The sequence below is a fragment of the Acomys russatus genome, chromosome 12, assembly GCF_903995435.1.
Source record: "Acomys russatus chromosome 12, mAcoRus1.1, whole genome shotgun sequence".
In the NCBI taxonomy this organism is placed as follows: Eukaryota; Metazoa; Chordata; class Mammalia; order Rodentia; family Muridae; genus Acomys; species Acomys russatus.
Genome location: NC_067148.1, coordinates 56,763,652 through 56,785,759, shown reverse-complemented (window position 1 = coordinate 56,785,759; position 22,108 = coordinate 56,763,652). Strand labels below are relative to the sequence as shown.

Below are 22,108 nucleotides of genomic sequence, written 5' to 3'. Positions count from 1 at the left end.
TTTCTGGACATTATGGTTGACAGTGATTTATCATTTCACCAACTCTCAAAATTGTCTTCTGGTCATAATGCTTTGGACAGTGCCTCAGTCTTCTTCCCGGGTGAAGACAGTCATCAATTATTGTGACACAATGATGGCCATTGATTACACGGTTACAACTCTAAGAACAGTCGATTTTAAAAACCAGTGTCTTTTTCTACCCTCATGTTTCAAAACCATTTCCAGCAATGAGTCCCAGCGAGTTACTGTGGCAAGTGAGAGGCCCTGTTTTACAGCTTGCCTCCTGCTTGACACTTAAGCCAGAGCTCACCAAGGGCAAGTATAGGCAACTGTTCATTAAGTGACCACTCGCTGACTTATATTTGGACCTCTTCATGTTAATTCACCTGAAGATTCTTTGAGTCAAAAGATCTTTAACTTGTTAGTCTAATCTAAGTTCCAAAATAATTTCTAGTCATATAAGTGGGCAACTTACCATGACAATTTTCCTTGATCATAACGTCTTTATTTCATTCAGAAAGACCACAAATATATCTAGTTAATGCATTAAATATGAAAGGGCTTGCTGAAGAGACTCAATTTATTAATGATTCAGGAAAACTTCCTAAGACATCTATTTGGATTTCATTTATAATTTATTTTGCAGCTTAGCTTCAGTTCCCACAGGGAAAATATTTATCAAATATTACTCTGTTTTAAATCCCCTCTTTGTGTTTTCTCACAGACGAATATTCTTTGCCCCTGAATACAGTCTAAACTTCCTTAAAGTACTCATTCATCTACTGTGGTTTAATGTGCATTTCCTGATAAGATGACAGTAATGGGCTTTTGGATATAGCAGAATGCAGTGTGCAGCCAAACAAAAGAGTAATTACTAAACATAATGGCTGTCTCTAAATTGAACAAGAAGCACAGAGTCTATCATAAATATTTATTACAGAGTAACCATGGTAATTAATAAGTCCAGTCATCAACATAAGGGGGAAAATGTCACCTTAATATCCAATCATGGTGAGTAAAACCTCACAACTGACCTCCTGGAGAGACACAGTTGGCCAAATGGACAGTCTTAGAACCAAAACCAGCCAGCCAGCCTGAGAGGAGAGTGACCTGAAAAGACGTGACCCTGAGTCTGGCTGCTGACCACCCAGCACTGAAGCAGGGACAATGTTAGGTCTCCGGTCCCAACAGCTTATCTGGGCTGGCGGCTAAAGTCGAAGCATAGAAAACCTTGGCTTGGAATTTAGCTCTTGGAAACCATGTTGCTGTCACTTAAGCTCTCCTCACGAACTGCAGACCAGAGACAAGAGCTTCTTAAAAGAGTGAGGATGCCACTGTGGTAAAACAACGGACAATGCAGAGTTCAGAACCATGTGCACACTCACCACAGAGTGATTTGCTCTGTTGTTGCATTTCTATGACTCCTGGAGCCTTGGCCACTGCATCCAACACGGTCCCTTGTATATTACTATAATACATACCAATGGAGTAACGTTACCAAACTAAACATAAAGCTGAGGGAGTCAGAACAAGAGGTCAAGCCCACATCAATCTGTTGCGCTTCTTGGCACAGTCTGCAGAATTAGATTTCCCACAGAAGATTAGCCAGGGACAGGTTGAGAATGAGCAAAGAGCTTACACATATTCAACAGATAGTCAGAGCCCCAGAGCACATTGACAGGTGCTCCCCTCCTCCCCTCCTCCCCTCCTCCCCTCCTCCCCTCCTCCCCTTCTTCCCTCCTCCCTTCCTCCATTCAGTGGATATCGTATACTGACTTTGCAGGAGAAACATCACAGAAGGGTGAGGTCAACACATCATGAGGAATGTAGGAATTACTGAGAGGAAGAGATAAAAAGACTTCAACTACTTTCTCACCTGCCAAGGATCTTCAGCCTCTGTACTCAAGAGTTTAGGGGAAAGCCTGGCACTCATTTTAATACCCTTCCTCTGGAGGGACACCAAGGAATGGATTTTGAATGAATACTTTTGACCCTTGTGGCTTGTTAGGAAACGGTCGGTTCACAGACCTGTCCTGTATTTCACAGGGCAGGACAAGTATTTACCCTTCTGAAGGAAGGCAGAGAGTAGAAGCTACAGACAAGCGCTGCCAAAACACAGGCAGCAAGAAAGAGGCCAAGCCTGTGTGTGAGATCTCAACGCATTTAAACATATTCCAACACTGGTACATTTTGATTGACTCCATGCTATATAAGGTAGCTACATGCATAAACGTATTTTAATTTAACTCTAAAATCTTAAAGGCCTTCTATTATGCCCAGACCATATAAATAAGAATTATGACTTTAATTTTTCACAAGTACTACATATTCTTCAATCTTTTTTACTTCAATAAGGGTAAACAATTTCCATAAATGAAAAAAAAAATAAGACGGAAAACAAAATGTTGCTTTGCGATGATCAACTAAATGCTCAAAAGACTTTAAAAGCTCAATGCTGAGCTGGTAAATGAGAAGTCTAATAAATTCACTCAAGGAGATAAAGATTTTTAAATTGTATTTTAAGATAATAAATACCTTAATTCAATATATTTACACAATAAGCCAATGAATGATGGAGTGCAGACCAGAATACATCTCTTGTATCAATAAACAATCTTTTAATAAAAATGAAGATCATTTTTGTATGTTATTAAAATTGAAATTCAATAAATTTTAAATGAAAGCTACTAACTAAACATGACAGTTATGAATGTGAAACTGTCGCAGAGCCAATGTAATAAGCAGTATATTTCCATTCTGACTGCCAGGAAGTAAACAGAGATGAGCCAAAAGGAGTCCTTGAATACTACACCTAGAATGAAACTTAAGATACAGTGTTGATAACAAGGTATTATGGAAGACAACAGCTACTTGGCTCCTGAACACACTTGTTATTTTATTTGTCCAAAAAACAAAGAGCCCTGCCATATAGTCTCCTGGTAATCGCCAATAAAGCCTCACACTTGGCTTTGAATTTCACCAAACTCAAGTATCTGCAACTGTATAAAATGAACTATTCAGATTAAAGATAGAGCCAATGGAATAAAAGTTCATTTAAATTGTATCAAAGTGGCATCACACAAATACATTTTAATATAATGCCTATTAAAATCAGTTTACTTTGTTTTATTACTGTGAAAACAAGCTGTGCTTGGGTGGAAAATTGTTTTTAACTGTTATTCCTTACAAGATGTGATGAAGCTGAACTGATAAATGCTTTCTCTTCTCTGTGTAAAAAAGATCAAATGATTTCATCTTAGGAGAATCTCATTGTAAAGGTGTGTGTGTCTTCGATGTGTGTCTTCAACGAGGACAGGACAGAAACCTGCTCATCAACCCCCTGACTCAGCGCTAACTTTTGGCTACAGTGGCCAAAGTGATTTCTGTTTGGTTTTTTTTTTTTAATATAAAAGACAGACAACAAAGACTCATAGAAATTATGACCCTAACTTCAAGAAAAAGCTTGAGAATGCCAACAACAACAAAAAAGGCAAAATCTTTTTCTTTAAAGAAGAACTTACAGAATGCATAAGCAGAGATGTCTTAGAGTCTCTCTCCATGACAGTTATGTCCAGCCAGACATAGCGTATGTCACCTACAAATCCCCACGACATTCAAGGAGGACGGAAAGCAAGTGGAGGTTGGAAGGCAGCACCCTGTATGCCGACGCCTGTGAGCCACACAGCCTCCTGCCTCAGGGAAACTGCTTGTTTTCCTCCTCTACTCGCTGAGGGCAGCCACTGAGGCCAGATCCATGACGGCTTTTCTCCACAGAAAGCTACTCTGCCTTAGAACTAAAACACTGAGGAAGACAAAGGAGATGACAGGAAGAGGGAAGCAGGATAAATATTGGGGTCCACACAGCAAGTGGGGACATACCTTTACTCTGTGGTCATCAGCGTCTATAATGGTAGCGACACGAATTAACCGGGGGTTTCGCTTGTCCACAGCTTCCAGCTTCATGTTTGGCAAAAAGCCATGTGGAGCCCTCTGCAACATCACAGGGCAACAAGTCACTGAGAAGCCAGCAAGCCATGTTCCAGATGCACTGTCCCCGGCATCACAGTGTGTACACACACACATCTTTAACAAAACTGGGATTTAATTTTAAGAGTACATAGGACTTTGGCATATTTCCAAATCAGTGTTATAAAAACCTTATAAAGAGAGAGAAAAGTTTTGACCATTTTGGAAACAGCTATAAAACACAAAGACAGATCCAGGTATGGATTTATCAATGATCACACCAAGGATCAAAAAGGTTCTCCATTTCTGTGCTAGTTTAGAAATCTTTCTGAAATTAATATAAAATAAGATATTGTTTACCATTCTTACAATCCATTTAAACTGTGGCTCAAGAGGCAATGTATTTACTTAGCAACTCACTCAAAAAGATATGCATGATATTTTCTAAATTTAAGCTTTTAAGGTATTCTTTAAAAAAAAAAAAAAAAAAAAAAAAAAAGCTGCTTAAGTTGAACTTTACAACTCTCTTAAAAACCTAACCATGATGTAATTTAAAGCCAGATGCTTGTCTTTCACTATTTTACCTACAACATTAGGCTAATGCCTTAAGATATTTGAGACCAAGAACCCATAATGGTGAAAGTCCAAGCAATAAAGAAAACAGGATGGGAAAGCCCTGGGTCCAGGAAGTCGGTGTACCACCAAAACGTAGAGGTCAAAAGGGAGACCACTCCCTGTTGTTATAGGTCAGCCAAGGGCTTTGCTTCAGAAGCTATTTCACATGAAAAATGTTTGCCCGACTTCATGGGAAACAAAAGTATATTGAATTCCTCAAGTCTAGAAGTAGCAACAGGAAATAAAACTCGGTTAATGTGTGTAAAAAGTCAAGTCATCCTCTTGTATACGGCAGCCTTCCCCACAGCTTTTTTTGGAAGTATATTTTCTTTTGAAGCATTGATATACCTGCTAAACGGACTGTGTCAATATAACTAAATGTGTGAGAGGTTTCCTTTCTTCCCTGAGATCACTGTCCTCCACAAGGAGTGTAATTGTTGAGCATTGTAGATGTCAAATATACATATTTTGGCTGAATCCAAGCTAACCCATGACAGAGCCTAGAAATGCCTTTGTAGCTAAATATTTCCATCCTTTTATTTCCTTGAATCTTTCCTCTGAGAAACTCAAATGCAGATTTGGCACAAGGTACATAGAAAAGGAAAGTTCTGGGCATTAGGGACCTCCGTTTGCTGAAGCTCTGAAGCCTTGAAACTCTTGTAACATCAGGACTCACAGGCCCCTTCCTTCCCGTGGGCTCTACATCCAGTCATTAAATAAAACAGCTTTGTGTTTCAAATCTGGTCTAATCCCCAGAAAACATTCAGTAAATACAATTATGTAAGTAAGGGAGGATACCTAATGTATTAAGTTCTGATTAAAGATAAGCCTTTAATTCCAGAATTTGCAAGTCAAAGATATGTGGAGATCTGTAAGCTCAAGGCCAGCCTGCCCTACATAGAGAGTTCCAGACAGTGAGGGATACATAGAAGGGCTCCATCTCCAAAAACCAAAAGAAAAAAAGAAAAAGGGGGAAAAAAAGGTAAATTGAGTCTGGAGGAGACAATTAGAATTTGGAAGGGAACAGTATCTTTAAACCACTGGCTTAGTATGCAAATGTTTCTAACTGTATCACTTCAGCATGTAAAATATTTTATATATTAACGGCTACCTAGTTCATCTCCGCATAAACAGACATGCGTAAATATAAATCATAAACATCTGTATTCCCACAATTGCCAGACAAGCACTGCCCTCAAGTAGATAAGTCTATGCTCTTAAGATCCCATCCACTATTCCACCTCTCTGATTATGTTACTACCATTGCCCAAATAGTCCCTGAGAAAAGGACGCGGAAAGTCCAGAGTTCTCAACTCAGGGGTCCCAGAGAAATGGGGCTTCAAGCCCTCCACCCGCAGTGGCTGATGGGAAGCTTCCAGTTAGTGCCTCTGGGGTCCTACTCGGTCACTCCCGACAAGGAGTTGTCCTCCACGTTGGAATTTAGGAGCAACACGAAGTACCAACTTTGTATCACTTAACTACAAGCGAAGCAAGTTGGTTCTGAGGCTGTCACCTGGGTTCGGGGCACCAGGATCCTGTGAACCAGCGGCTGCTGCGGGCGGCAAGGCTCACTGTGACCTGGGTGGGAGATAGCTCGCACCACCGGAACTCACCGTGTTAAAGGCTTCGGCAGGGACCGCCTTGGCTTGAGTAGCTCGCAGGTAGTCTGTCCAGGAAAAGTCCTCTGCATCAGGATGACCTGAGCAAACACGCACACGCACGTCAGAGCTCTGTCACAGCGCTGTTACCTGAAGGCTCGCTGTCACATCATCATACCACCTGGCTCCACTCAGGCTTTGCTCACCTGAGAGGACTAAAGCAAGCACGCGCAAGCGCTGAAGCAACTACTTCATTCACCCACTCATCACGGCCAGGTGGGTTTGCAGGCGCCTGGTGGGCCCAAGTGGAAGCTGGGGCTCTGACTCCTCAGAATGCAGACAAAAGCTAGAACCAGCCACACTGTCTGACCTTGTGCCGTGAACCTAGAGAAAGATCCTAAGGATGACCCCAGTCCCTCCAATAATACAATGCCTAGCTATGCGCTACTCTTCTTTTTTTTTTAATCTTTTTTTTTATTAATTTATTCATATTACATCTCGATTGTTAGCCCTTCCTCTGTTTCCTCCCATTCTTCCCTCCCTCCCATTTCTCCCCTTCTCCCCTCCCCTATGTCCGTGACCCAGGGAGACCTCCTCCCCCTATATATGCTCTCAGAATATCAAGTCTCTTCTTGGTAACTAGCTATCCTTCCTCTGAGTGGCACCAGCAAAGGAGAATATAGGCAGTAAGTGCTACTCTTCTTACCAAACTGTAACAACCTCATTCCAAAACAGCTGTGCTTATCACTGCACTTATTTTGTTTGCTTTGGGTTTCTGAGACCAGCTCACACTGCATGAACCTAGGGATCATCCGTCTCCACTTCCTGAAGGCTGGGACTATTGGAACAGGGCACATACAGTAACCGGCCTGTCACCAATTTAAAATATATACACAACGGTGTTCAAATACGTATGTACACATTTAAATGCACGTGCTTGACGTGTTTTTAATTAAATGAATCGCAAAATGTTTATTTTTATTTTTTTAGTTACTGAAAGTATTCCATATTATGAGCCCATCCTCGTTTCCCCTGAATACAGTATTAGAAATCTCAATATACGGGTGTGAATAAAGTGATCCTTTACTTATAAAAATTACAGTCCAGTTGAATTGTTGCTGATATACACCAGAGATACTCTGGGTGATTAACAATTGTGTTTAAGTGTTTAAAATATCGAGTCTGAGAAGGGACTAGGAAGACACAGGTGATGTGAATAAGGGAAACACGGTGAGCTTTAGTCATGGCCTGGGAAGAAGAGAAACACAGGAGAGTCAGGGAGGAAGGAGGCACAGATAGCCCTAAACATTCCGAAGAAAGACGGAGGGGACCACATTGCTTTATATTTATCTGAAATTACACACAGAAACACAAAAAGACACACTATGCACACACACACACTCATGTGCCATGCTCACATGCACCCATGTGCCCACATTTACATACACACACTCATGTGCCACACTCACACAGACACACACTCATGGGCTCACGTTTACACAGTCATGTGCCCACTCTCACACACTCATGTGCCACGCTCACACAGACACCCACTCATGTGCTCATGTTTACATACACTCATGTGCCACGCTCACACACATACACAGACTACAAGAGCCATAGATAATCTAACAAAAGCCGGGTTCTAGGCATCAGAACTCCGCTATGGAGTCATTGGTCAGTACAGTCCAGGGGACTCCAGAAACAGTACAGGCTCTTGGTGCTGGGCATGTGCCTCCCAGATTGTGAAGGTAAGTCCCTGCTTTCTAGTGTAATAGGGAACCAACAAAAACTCAACATGTATATGCTGAAAAGTTTACAGTTGATGTGCATTAATACAATCTGTCCATGTTATTCAGAACTCTTTTTTTCTAACAAGATATGTGGGATGATTTGGAAGGAAGAAAAGGAAGGAAAATGATAATTATGTTCTTTAAAAAAATAGCATTTAATTTAAAAACCCTAATGTGCTTTGCTAAAGTCCCCACGCGTTTCCATGTAATGAGCCAGTGCTATTAGTGATTTTCCTGCATTTTTAAACATTTTATAAAAAATATATATTTGAAGCTGTAATCCCAGAACTCGGGATCTCTGTGAGTTCAAGACCAGCCTGGTCTACAAAGCAAGACCAGGACAGCCAAGGCTACACAGAGAAACCCTGTCTCTAAACGACCCCCCAAATGAAAATAAATAAGAAGGCAGCCTGAACATAATTCACAGCCTACATGTAGCCAGAACTGGATAGAAACAAGTGTGCCCTGGAGCCCTTCTGCTTGTATGCATCCCCACCATCACTCTTCTTCCCTGCACCCCAAAGGCTGGCGTTCCCACTTGTGTGCTCCCCATTACATAATCATGCAGCTGGGACCCATGTGCGGCAAATGTATGTCGCTCTCCAGTACTCGGCGAGCGTCTATAGAATGCATGAAGCTCATCTCCTGAGAAGTCGGCCTTTAATGTGACGAATGGGTGAGCTAAGATGATGCAGGAACATATTTCCCTACGATTCTGAACAGAACTCCTACAGAATGCCGTTTTCTGTTGGTGCTAGCAGCCTTAGAGGCAGCGCAGAAGCAGGGTGGAGTTAGTTACTGCATCACACTGGCTAAGTAGAATGAATCTTGGATAACACTGAGCCGTCGCCATCTGATTGGGACTGAGATTGCCATACAAGTAAGGGAAAAGTAACGGCCGGACACTTGCTCCCTATAAGGCAGGCCAGCATACAGGTAAGAACAGTTTCAGACTCTTGGTAAGGCGCTCCTGTCTGTGTTTCTCCATAAACCTAAGCGGAAACATAGGCTAGCCCCAGTAGCATTCTATAAATAGTTAGCGAAGGCACTTACAGACCTAACTTCCTGGACCATGGGATCTTCCCATTGCGAAGTATGGTAACCGTCACAGTGAAAGGTTCAAAAATCAGAGACGTGCAGGGAATGTTAAAATGATGGACAGCAGTTCCCTGTAACAACCAGAAGGAAAATAGGGTCTTCTGATAAGGCGTGGGTCCAGTCAGGATAGAGAAACACAGCCCATAAGTATGAATGTCGGATGCAGTCAGTACCACGTCAACATCGACCAGCCATCTGAGTGGCATGGACCATAAATAAGACCAAGGGAAAGCCACCTGCCGGGTGACACCGTGCAAGTCAACGAAGCACTCCAAGCTTTGTTCTGAGAAGAAAGGGAGGACTGGCCTTTTAGGAGACTTAGCCAGAGGAAAACCTCTAAAGGTGAGATCAAAGCTGGAGCTCCCGTCTACCGAGTGCTGCAACTAAGCTCCGGCCGGCTTGTCACAATATTTTAGCAGCCTGGATTACCCAGAAATGGCTCAGCAGGCACCACTTACTCATCGCTCTGTTTTGGATCTTGAGTGGAACTAAAAGTAGCCCATCCCAGCATCCAGGCTTTCAACAGGAAAGCTGTTCCAAACAGAAAGTGGCACTCCACAGAAGTGTGTGTGTATGTGTGTATATACGTGTATATCTGTATGTGTATGTGTGTGTCTGTATGTGTGTGTGTGTGTCTGTATGTGTATGTGTGTGTCTGTATGTGAGTTATGTGTGTATATGTGTGCATATGTGTATGTGTGTATGTACATATGTGTGTTTAGGTGTATGTGTATGTACGTGTATGTGTGTATATGTGTGTATGTATTTGTGTGTGTGTGTGTGTATACGGGTGTAGCATTCACTGACCACATATCAATGAATTGCTAATGATCCCACACCAGCACTGTAAGATCTAGCATGCGATGTCAGAAGCCCTGATCCCTGCAAAGCCTTGTTCAGATTCACTTTGCTCTTTAAAATAACAAACATTAGAACAAAGCTTTTGTATTTATAGCGCCACTGATTTCAAAAGCAGTGCATACATATTTAGGTCCTCACAATTACAGAGAGGGAAAAAAGACTTCCTGGCAAGATAATCACGCCTGATTACAGGCTGTCATGTCTGCTACCTGGTCACCCATCACTTGTCCCTCTACTGTTTGGAGAACTGCGCCTCTGGCTTTTTGTCAATAGAGCTATTTTGTTTTTTTTTTTTTCTGTTTTTGTCGTTGTTTAGTTTTTAGGATAGTGTCTCACCACATAGTCCAAGCTAGCCATACCCGTCCAGCTATCCTCCCGTCTTCCGAGTGCTGGCACTGCAGGTATAGACCATCCAACTCATTCAACTCAGAGAGCTCATCGTGTGATTGTTCTGTTCAAAACAGAGCTGAGCTCCAACTGACACGGGATAAATTATGTAAAGAGATGAATATGTCGCTGTGTCTAGTGAAATCACCAGCAACCAGGACTCCATGGCTTTTGTCCCACGATGTTTGCAGCTGCCTGCTGCCTGCTTTCTATGAACTGTAACCATTCAGGACCAGGTAAGCAGCACCTTTGCTCTCTCCCTCCCAAACTTTGAGTAAAACTCTGTATCTGTTCCAGTTTTCTGAGAAAGTGCAAGGTTGATTTCCAAAGTGGTTGTCCAAGTTTGCACGCCTACCAGCAATGGAGGAGTGTTTCCCTTTCTCCACATCCTCGGCAGTATGTGCTGTCACTTGAATCTTTGATCTTAGCCATTCAGGTAGGTATAAGATGGAATCTAAGAGTCATTTTGCATTTCCCTTATAACTAAGGACATTGAGCATTTCTTTAAGTGTTTCTCAGCTAATCGATGTTCCTGTGTTGAGAATTTTCTGTTTAGCTCTATACCCCATTTTTAAATTTGATTACTTGATTTGGTGATGTTTAATTTCTTGAGATCTTTATTTATTTCTGATATTAGCCCTCTGTAAGATGTAGGGTTGATGAAGATCTTTTTCCATTCTATAATGTACCATTTTGTCCTGTTGATAGGGTCCTTTGCCTTTCAGAAGCTTTTCAGTATCATGAGGTCCCATTTATTAATTGTTGATCTTAGAGCCTGAGCTGTTGGTGTTCTGGTCAGGAAGTTGTCTCCTGTGCCAATGAGCTCAAGGCTCTTCCCCACTTTTTCTTCTAACAGATTTAGTATGTCTGGTTTTATGTTGAGGTCTTTAATCCACTTGGACTTCAGTTTTGTGCATGGTGATAGATATGGATCTATTTGCATTTTTATACATGTAGACATGCAGTTAGACCAGCACCATTTGTTGAAGATGAATTTTGCTACTGTAGTTTATCTCTACATGGGAATCATGACATAGCTACTGATGACTGAAAGTATTATACATGCTCTTCAAACTGGCCTATCGCAGCCAATTGGTGATTCCGGAGAGTCAGAGGAAGCGCTGCTGTTATTCCTGGGGAGTAATTCTAACGTGGCCCTGGTTTCAAGGGTTGCAGTGATCGTCTCAGGAAATCGCTTGCCTTTCCCTTACAAGCTTCAGGGTTAAAACTACAGATTTTTAAATGAATAAATAAACACACACTGTCCTTGTATTCCTTCTAAATGCAACCAGGTATCAATAAAACATTTTTAAAATTTTTATTACATTTTCATTTATGGATTTGTGTGAGTGTATGGAAGGGTGGGGTGCTTAGATGCTGCCACACGTGAGGACAACTTGTAGCAAGCATTTCTCTTCCTCCACTTCCTGAGATTTGAGGATGGAACTCAGTTTAGCAGCTTGGCGTCAGGGGCCTTTACCTACTAAGCTATCTAGACAGCCCCAGTAAAAGCGTTTTTAAAGGAATGCTTAAGAAGAGAGAGAGTGTCAAATTAATTGCAAATACTGTACTATTCACACCCCCATGATAAGGAATAGAAAGGGAGTGCTCTTGAGTGTATGTGTATGCAATCGTTGGGGGAAAGCGCAGAATGCCAAAGAGTCAAGATGTTTTCTTCTGGGAAGAAGCAATTCCTGGGCTCCACTGCAGTTAGGTACAGTCCTCTGCCTGGGCAGTAATGAATGCACGTGCGGCCAAAAGACAACGCGGTTCTGCAGTTAGGTACAGTCCTCTGCCTGGGCAGTAACGAATGCACGTGCGGCCAAAAGACAACGCGATTGACACAAGAAATCACTTCTGAGTTTTGCCAGCCGAGCCTCCCAGCTGCTACTTGCAACTATCAGATCAGGATATTCCTAAGGGCCTGGACAAGTCCCATCCCTGAGCCAACTAGAAACAAAACAAAACACAAACAACAACAAAAAAATCTCACTACTAATGCATATCAGCATGACTATCCTGTGGGAAACAGGAAAGGTGCTTAATGCGTCAAAGCCATGAAGATTTTGAAGTAGTTTGATGCTCTAGTTAGTTCACAGTAACTAACACAAAGGGACACGCAACCGCGCATTTACAATGAACTGGTAGGAGGGAGAAACAGAAGGCAACAAAACTATCACGTTTTGCAGCTGGAGTACTGTAAATATAATGTTATTAAAGTAAAATAATAAATTAATCAAAGCACAAGTGATACGATAATATAAAGCCACACTGAGGATGGATTAAAATCCACTGGGCTATGTCACCAGATATTTCTAGAAACATGAACAATGAGCCAGTGAATGAAAACTGACTTAACAGCATTGAAAAGGCCCAGACGTAAACCTGTCATTAAACAAAAATGCCGATGAGGAGCGAGGAATTTATGATTATCCAGGAACTGGCACCACTAGACAGGTCTTCAGGCAGCACCACGGGGCCAAGGGCAGGCGGGTGCTCCGAGGTCTGACCGGTGCTGTTAGATCGACTCCAGGAACGCTATGCAAGCATTCTGAGTTTCCCACATCCTGATTGTTTGTTTTGCACTGCTGTTTTCTTGTTTGTGGATAGTAGCTACCTGATAGACGTAGACAGGTGATGCACACTGTTGCTGTTTGCATCTTCCCGATGATCCACGGTGTTCAGCGTTACATCATGTGCTCCTGCTATGCACAGTGTGTGTGTGTGTGTGTGTGTGTGTAGAAGTGTGTGTGTGTGTATAAATCCTTTCCCCTTTTCCTGGTTCTGATTTTTCTGTGGCGCTGTAGGTCAAACACAGGGCCTTTGTGCGTGTGTGTGTGTGTGTGTGTGTGTGTGTGTGTGTGTGTGTGTAGAAGTGTGTGTATAAATCCTTTCCCCTTTTCCTGGTTCTGATTTTTCTGTGGCGCTGTAGGTCAAACACAGGGCCTTGTACATTCTAGGCGAGTATTATACAGTGTGCCACCACGCTACATCTGCAGGCCATTTCGGCCAGGTTTGAGTGTGTCCATTTTCGGTGTTGAGGCTTAGGTGTTCTCTTTACATTCTAAGTCTCAACCCCTCATCAGACACGTGAGTGGTAGGCATTCTGGCCCACTCTTTACCTGTCCTATGAACAGCTTGGCATATGCTGAAGTCGATCTTGGGCAGAAGTATCTAACCTTTACCAAGTCCGATTGTTCTTTTGTTCATTTGTCGCCTGTGCCTTTGCTGTTATACTTAAAAAAAACAAACAAATAAAACAGCAGACATAAAGACATAAAAGCCCTTCTCTGTGCTTCCTTTTGTGAGTCTCAACAGCTAGGCTTTTAAATTTTGGCCTTTGACGATTTTGAAGATTTGAAGGCCATTTCTCCCAGTGGTTTATGCTAAGGTCACAACTTTTCAGTTTTCCCAATATAACTTGAAAAAGCTCTTTCCTCAGTGACAATCTTGTTAAAATTGTCCTTGGCAATCCTGATAAAAGTCGCCCTGTATTCAAAAGTTCTTCCCCGCCCCCAAGTCTCTACTCTCTTCCTTTGTCTGTGGCTGCCCACGTGTCCTCCTGTGTGTGCCGTGTTGTCCCCAGAAAGCAAGTTCTAACTCTTACGTTTGGGCAGCTGCTATCATATCAAGATGCATGTCCTATGGGGAGAGCTGATATTCTCTAAAACAGAAACCCTTGCCTGTAGAAAAACCAAACTTATTTCCCTGTCCCACCATCCACAAAGCCAGAACAAGAAACTCTGAATACTGGGATCATCAAAGACTTCCCAGTCAGGCACTTGCCAAACTGAATGTGTAGCAATCCTAAAGTGTCCACGCTATACTGACCCCATTCCCACAGCCCTAGCAAAGGCCACACCCCTTCAGTTATACTGTGTATTAATCAGGGTTTTCTAAAGGAACAGAACCAATAGATGAAATAATTTGTACATATGCACACATGTATGTGTGCATGTATGTATGTATGTATACATATGTAACACAGATAAAATTTATTAGGATGGTTTACAGTACACCACTGGCCAAGGATCCAGTAGTTGCTCAGTCCTCCAGACTGCATAGTTCACAAATAATAATCTGGTGCTGGACTCTACAGGAGGTCCTAAAGAGCTGCCAGTGTTCAGTATGAAAGTTCTAGCATCAGCAAAGTGATGCCTCAGGAACAGAGCAGATGGACTTGACAGCAAGAGTGGGTCAAGCAGGGAAAAAGCAAAGGCTTCCTTCTTCCTTGTCTTTTTATGTGGTCTAGAAAATGTGGCCCAGATTTAAGGTGACCTCAGATGACCCAAATTTACTGTGAGACTTCTAATTCAAATAAAACAACCAAGAAAAATCCCTCTTAAGTGTGCCCAGATGCTTGGATTTTAGTTAATTCCAGGTATGGTCAAGTTTGCTCATCTCATGTCCATCCCTTGTCACCATGACATGGCTCATGACATCCTCAATTTCCACATGAAAAAAACTCAACAGCAAATCGTGCTCTCACCTAACAGGATATAACTACCCCATCCTGTTTCCCCAGAATAGAATCCAACTCCTCTCCAATCCGGCCAACTGTTGCCAACTGAATTCTCCCGCAGCCTGGTGATAAACTTATTACTGCCACTAAATATCTAGCAAATAGCAGCCTCAATCTCCCTGCCTTCCTAACCCCCTGTTAATATTCTAACCCTGAACTGAAACCCATTTCAAACTCCAGTTCTCCAGAGCTTAAAGATATCAAATTCAACATAGCGATGATTGTCACAAAGCCCGATACTACTGTGTACTTCTCTCTACTTCCCCTTCCTGGACAGGCATTAGCCCTTTGATTAATCACTTTGTTATTCTTTACAATGATCACAGATTCACTTAACAAATGAACCTCCATCGTGATCTGCCACCAGCCTTAGTGTCAAGGAAGGCAGCCCATGCCCCCCCCCCCACAGCCTACATAGCACATTATGGCACCCTATACGGATTGGGTCCATGACTTCTTAGTAGTTCAAAAAAGACGGTGAGAAAGTCAGTGATGGGCAGAGGAGGACAAAGGAGCTGGTGAACACAGGACGACTTCTGGTACTTGAGTAGCAGCATTTAGCAAGCGTCCTACTGACTCATCTAATAAATATAAATGAATCTAGAAATCGGTGCATATAAATTTGGTGAGAGAATCATCTTGAAGTAGCTTCCCAACAGATATGGGTTCATTCCACCAGGGAAAAATTAACTGTACAGTGAAGAAACTTGGATCGTTCACCTTCACTTCTGTAGCCAAGTTACCACTGACAGGAAGAAGACAGCCAGCAGTGCACATGCCTGCCAGGGTACAATGAGAACAGGCAGGGCAGTTGGCATGGCTTCTGGGATGTCCCTGTAGAAATGCCAGGCACACATCTAATCGCGAGGAAGCATGTGACAAATCTGGAGCGAGGAGCACGTTCCAAACTGACTGGCCCGACCCCACCCCCGTTCCCCCCCTCCCCCCTGTCAACTCCTTCCTTTCCACTTCACACTATGGTTTCAAATCTCAAGAATGCTGTTCAGGCCAGAAGTTCTGCCCACGCAGTGTGAAAGTCAGCATTTGACTTTTTTTTTTTTCCCTACCTTTTGCTCCCTGTGAAGTGCGGTCCCCGGGGGACTTCCGTATGTGCAGCAGCATGGTCATCACGATTTGATTCGATTTGTTTGCGTTTGCCACTGTGATGGTATCTCAATAGGAACAGTCCAGGGGAAGGAGGATTCTGTGGGCCTAGTGTTTGGGAGGGTGGGGAGGGCATGGTGGCCGTGGAGGCCCGAGCGTGAGTCACTCACGTGTTGTGATACGTTCTGCTTCTTTGTTGTGTTTTACACATCAACCTCCCCTTCTTCCAACTCTGCTTGGATGCCCTGTTTTTCTCCTAGAAGGAAGTCTGTATAAAATTCTGCTGTGGAGACTAGAAAATCTTGTCACCAATTCCTGGCTAGGATTCCAGCGGTGACCCTGTCTTGGCAAGGTGACAGCAGGACTGCCTGTGAAGCCACATGTTGTCTACCAGGATGTCTCATGAAAAAATCTCCAGCACACAGTGAGCTCCATGAAATGCTGGGGCTGAAGTCAAACTTCTAGTCCCACAGGGACGTCTGTGAGAACTGGAGTCAAAACCTGGCAAAATATGCTCACGGGTGCAATAGTGGCATGGACGTTACTGGGTAGTTACTGATTAGATGTAAGGCACATTCTGAGGAGGCCTGGTTAAATAAGCCTAGCTGACTCCATGACAGGATTCAGTTTCTTGTTAGCTTGGAGCAAGCCTGAGCCTCCATTCTTCAGAAGTGAGTTCAGTGGTTACTGGGAATACCACAGATAATGGGCAGCCAATCAGGGACAGTCTATCCACCTGGCTTAAGGGAGATAAGGTGTCTCAAGGTTAGTTTACTGCGGTTCTAGAAATCATTTGTCTTATGATTAACTCATGACCGCTGACTGAGGTGGCTGGCACTTTTCCAGTCTGCCTGTGATTTTTCAGTTTGAATGCTCCAATCATATGAAAGGTCAACAACCCCTTCCTTGGAATTCCCCTGAATGCCTTTAAAAAAGAGCCTGGGAGCTTGCCTCAGGACTGGCCGTTTTCTCTAAATAGTGATCTTAGTATGCTGGACTTCTGCAGAAATAAAGACCTCTTGCTTTTGCACATGGCTTTGGACTCCTGCTGGTCTTTGGGGATCTAGCAATCTGGGCATAGCAATTCCACAGGAAGAAATACATAGCCAAGCTACACATTTGATGAAGGATCCTTCGTTGACAAGTTCACAGACCCCAGAAGTGCATCTACTTTTATTTCTCTAAATGAACCCAGTATCAAGGTGTCCTCTAAATTTGTCTATACACATGCATTGCTGCAGCTCTCAGTTCTCATCAGGGGAACCTTCTGATGTCGTAGAAAATAGGATTCTTACCTATAAATGGGACATTTATATCGTACAGCCTTTCTCAACGGATTGGGGAGCATCAAAGAAAAGCACAGAGAAGACTTTCAGAGGCAAGGCCAAGGAGGAATGAGGCGAAATGCTGTCTTATGGGCATGAAAAGACCAATGCCCTGATGGATTCACTGCAGCTGTGGCTGTCCGCCAAGCCTGTCAATACTCTAGCATGGGGCAGGGGAGCTCATGCGTCTTCAGCCCTGGCTGAGGAGCTACTTGTATTTGATTGCTGCTAGGAGAGCATGAGTCAATGTTATTTAGAAGATGATTCCATGGCTGAGCGTTATTTAGTTTCTGGTAGGTCGTCCATGCCACAATGACTGGCCACACCCACATGTGGACAAGGGTAGTACAAATTAGATTCGGTGGGTTATCAAAAAAAGAGAAAGTGAGGTACTACTCTTGAGAATTTTCTGAGAGAGCACCAGGTTGATTTCCAAAGTGGTTGTACAAGTTTGCACTCTCACCAGCAGTGGTGGAGTATTCCCCTTTCTCCACATCCTTGCCAGCATGGGCTATCACTTGAGTTTTTGGTCTTAGCCATTCCAGTGTTAGATGGAATCTCAGAGTTGTTTTGATTTGCATTTCTCTGATGACTAAGGACAGTGTGCTTCTTGGCCATTCTACATTCCTCTGTTGAGAATTCTCTGCTTAGCTCTGTGCCCCATTTTTTAATTGGATTATTGGTTTGGTGGTGTTTAATTCTTGGGTTCTTTATATATTTTGGATATTAGCCCTTTGTTAGATATAGGGTTGGTGAAGAGCTTTTCCTAGTCTGTAGGCTGTTGCTTTGTTCTATTGACAGTAACATTTGCCTTACACAAGCTTTTCAGGTTCAAATTGGAAATAGTGCTACCTCAAGGCCCAGCTATAGCACTCCTGGGCATATACCCAAAAGATGCTCCACCATACAACAAGGACATTTGCTCAACTATGATCACAGCAGCTTTATTTGTAATAACCAGAATCTGGAAATAACCTAGATGCTCCTCAATCAAAGAATGGATAAAGAAACTGTGGTACATTTACACAATGGAATACTACTCAGCTATTAAAAACAAGGAAATCTTGATATATAAAGGCAAATGGATGGACCCAGAAAGGCACGCTTGCTATATACTCACTTATAAGCAGATATTAGCCACATAATACAGGATAAACACACTACAATACACAGACCTAAAGGAACTAAATAACAAAAAGGATCCTAAGGAGGATTCTTAATTCTCATTCAGAAGGACAAACAGCCAGAAGGGCAAACAGAATAGACAGACAGAACATAGTGAACAGGATGGAGCCGACCATAGTGGTCCTCTGAAAGACTCTACCCAGCAGAGGATGCAAGTAGATGCTGAGACTCACAGCCAAAGTTCAGGGAGGAGCACAGGGAATCTTATGGGAGAGTTTGGGGTATAGAGGACCTGGAGGAGACAGGAGCTCCACAAGGAGACCAATGGAGCCAACAAATCCAAGCCCCGGGGAGTGGGGGGCTGCAGAGACTGATGTACCAACCAAGGGCCATGCATGGTGAGGTACTAGACCCCCTGTTCAGATGTAGTCAATAAGCTTCACACTCTCATTGTGGGTCCCCTAATCTTGGGAGTAGGGGCTGCCTCTGACATGGACTCTGGTACCCACTCCTTGATCACTTCCTCCTCATGGGGCAGCCTTGCCAGGCCTCAGAGGAAGAGGATGCAGGGAGTCCAGATGAGGCTGGGTTCAGACAATAGGGGAGGAGAGCTCCCCCTTTCTGAGGACTAAATCAGGAGATGAGGGGAATGAGAGAGGGAGGATGGGACTGGAAGGAGGCAAAGAAGGGGGCTATAATCCGATAATCAGGATATAAAGTGAATAAAGTAATTTTTTAATTAAAAAAAGAGAAAATGAGACAGAAAAAAACCCACAAAGTTAGGAAGAGGTGGGTAGTAAATTATAGTTCTAGGAGGAATAAGAGAAAGGATTAGGGATGAATCTGATTGACATACATTTTAATATGTGTAATATTCTAAGATAACTAATAAAATGTTATATTTAAATGATACACACACAATAATTACTTCTAGTAAGATTTATCCTAAGAATACAAGATTGGTATAGCATGAGAATCAATCCATACACTAATATTAAATTAATAGAGTTAACAGGCCATCTTTTTTATTTAAAAAAAAATACTTACACTAAAAACAAAAAGAAGTTTTGAAATCATCTGATCAAGCCTATAGAGACTATTATACTTAGTTGTAAAAGACTGAAATCTTTTCCCTAAAATTGAAAAAAAAAAAAAAATAAGAAAAAGAAAATGGGATCATTCCACAAGTTCTCTCCAGTGGAATCCAGCAAGGGCTAAATTAGAAGAGAGACAAAAGTCATTCATAAAACAGCAGTGAATAGAAGCATCTCCATCTGCACATCGTGTGATTTCACAGACAGGAAGTCGTGAGGAACGCCCTAGGTGTGATTTCATGGACAGGAAGTCACGAGGAACACCCTAGGTGTGGTTTCATGGACAGGAAGTCGCGAGGAACGCCCTAGGTGTGATTTCACGGACAGGAAGTCGCGAGGAACGCCCTAGGTGTGATTTCACGGACAGGAAGTCGCGAGGAACGCCCTAGGTGTGATTTCACGGACAGGAAGTCGCGAGGAACGCCCTAGGTGTGATTTCACGGACAGGAAGTCGCGAGGAACGCCCTAGGTGTGATTTCACGGACAGGAAGTCGTGACGCCCTAGGTGTGATTTCACGGACAGGAAGTCACGAGGAATGCCCTAGGTGTGGTTTCACAGACAGGAAGTCATGAGGAATGCCCTGGGTGTGGTTTCACAGACAGGAAGTCGTGAGGAACGCCCTAGGGCAGTAGTGGATTGATTCAGGAAAACTTCAGGATGAAGATCAATATGAAGAAAGAATCTACATTTTAATTCTAACAATAAACAAAAAGTAAAATCAATTTTAAAAATTTCATCTATAACACCCTAAAAAAAGAAGAGGCTCAAGAGAAATGACAAAAAAACAATGGGCCGTATGGATATGATACAAACTTCTCAACAGACTATAAGCAATCTGAAGCCAACAACACATTAAAAGAATGGAATAAAAGAAAAACCAGGTAACCACCCCAAATACATTTTTCATTAAACTTAGGAAAATTAATTAATGGAATGAGTACGGAAAGGACAAAAGAGATAGAACTATGGCACCCCATCCATAGGTGCAGAAAAACATTGAATAAAGTCCATTTGGCGGGGCGCTCATTTTGTTTTATGTAGGCGATGGGGTGAGCAAGTGCATAGTGAGTATTAACAAAAATAGTCTGAGAGAAAAGAAAATTCCCCTTAACCCAGGAAAAGCGCTGACTTAAACTAGCATCATAGCAGTGGTAAGATGCTTGATTCTTCTTCATTAAGAGCTAATCAAGCCAGTTTCCCTTCCAGCATGACACTGCAGACACGGGATGGACCACTAACGGAAGAGCAGCCAAAAGCAAACAAACTGCAAATGAAGCAGTAAAAGTGCCTCTTAAGACAGACAACATGACTACATGTCATGGAGATAATTCAGATACACAAATTACACACGGACTGAATAAATTGATAATGTAGAGCATGAACACACAAGATTAGATATGTTTCCATTTGAAAACAGTGATGCCGAGGTAAGTTGGGAAAACAATTCCATCTATAATAGCATGTAAAAAGTAAATTGCCCAAGAGCAAATTTTAATCAAAGAGTTTTTTTTTTTAAAAATCTGTTAACTGAAAACTAGAAATCTTTGCAGAAAAAAAAATTAAAGAAGGCTTAAATACATGGAAAGATCTCATATTTGTGGACCAGAAAACTCAGCACCACACACAGAATTTTCCAAAGCAACCTGCAGATTTGACTCAACCCTATCAAAATGACAAGAGTTATTTCTTTTGAAGAAGCCAATCCTCTAACTCCCATGAGCATTAAACGGGCCCCATAAATAAAACAATCTTGAAAATTAGGAGTGAATCTGAAGAACTCGCAATTGCTGATTGCAAAATGGATTACAAAGTGGTGGGTGGTGCATGCATGGAAATGCCACGCACACTTGTCTTGCACTTGCTTATTGCACTAGAATATTGATTGCATCATATATTTATATTTGTTTCATGCAATAGAAGCTGTGACTCCAGAAATGAACCCAATCTTCTGTGGTAAGTTTAGTCTCAAAAATGCTACACAGACGATTCACAGGAAAGAGAACGGTCTCCTCAGAAATGGTGCTTGGAAACCGAATAGCAGATTCAAAAGAATAAACGGAACCCGGCCTCGTGTCATACACCATAGCCCAGTAATGCAAAGAAATGTAAAAAGTATTTAATCCATAGTTAATAATTTGACCTGATAGTTAGCAATAAATTCTCAGATTTAATGATAAAATTAGACACACACACACACACACACACACACACACACACACACACACGGGGGGGGGGGGCATTAGATAGCATAATAGTAATATGTCAGAGGACGCTGTGGTTTGAGAGTGGCCCCACTGTCCTCCATCTACTGTCAAAGTCATGGTCCCCAGATTGACACTGTAGAAAATGGTCAAATCTTGGTGACACAAAGCTTAGTGGAAATTCCATAAATCACTGGGGCCACGAGATGCTCTGTAGGGGATCGGCTGAGTTCCTGCTGGCGGGCTCTTGTAAAAGGATGGGGCCTGACCTTGCCTTTCCTCTTGCTCAGTCTGCAGCTGTTTGTTTCTCCTTTTCTCCAAACCATGGCCGTCTGCCACCCACCACCTGCCCTACATCACACAACCCTCACCACAAAGGAGCCGACTCAGACGCCATGCCAGTAAGCCTCCTAAGCTC

General features: G+C 42.6%; 1 protein-coding gene across 1 annotated transcript in view; it reads right to left on the bottom strand.

The window, feature by feature from the left end:
- LOC127196110 (lethal(3)malignant brain tumor-like protein 4) overlaps window positions 1–22,108 on the bottom strand; it is a 99,684-nt gene that overhangs the window by 1,619 nt on the left and 75,957 nt on the right. The window contains exons 9-10 of the mRNA XM_051153688.1: window positions 6,195–6,280; window positions 3,880–3,990 (exon numbers count right to left, since the gene is read on the bottom strand). Coding sequence (XP_051009645.1) covers window positions 3,880–3,990; window positions 6,195–6,280 — 197 coding nt within the window. The remainder of the gene's footprint in view (window positions 1–3,879; window positions 3,991–6,194; window positions 6,281–22,108) is intronic.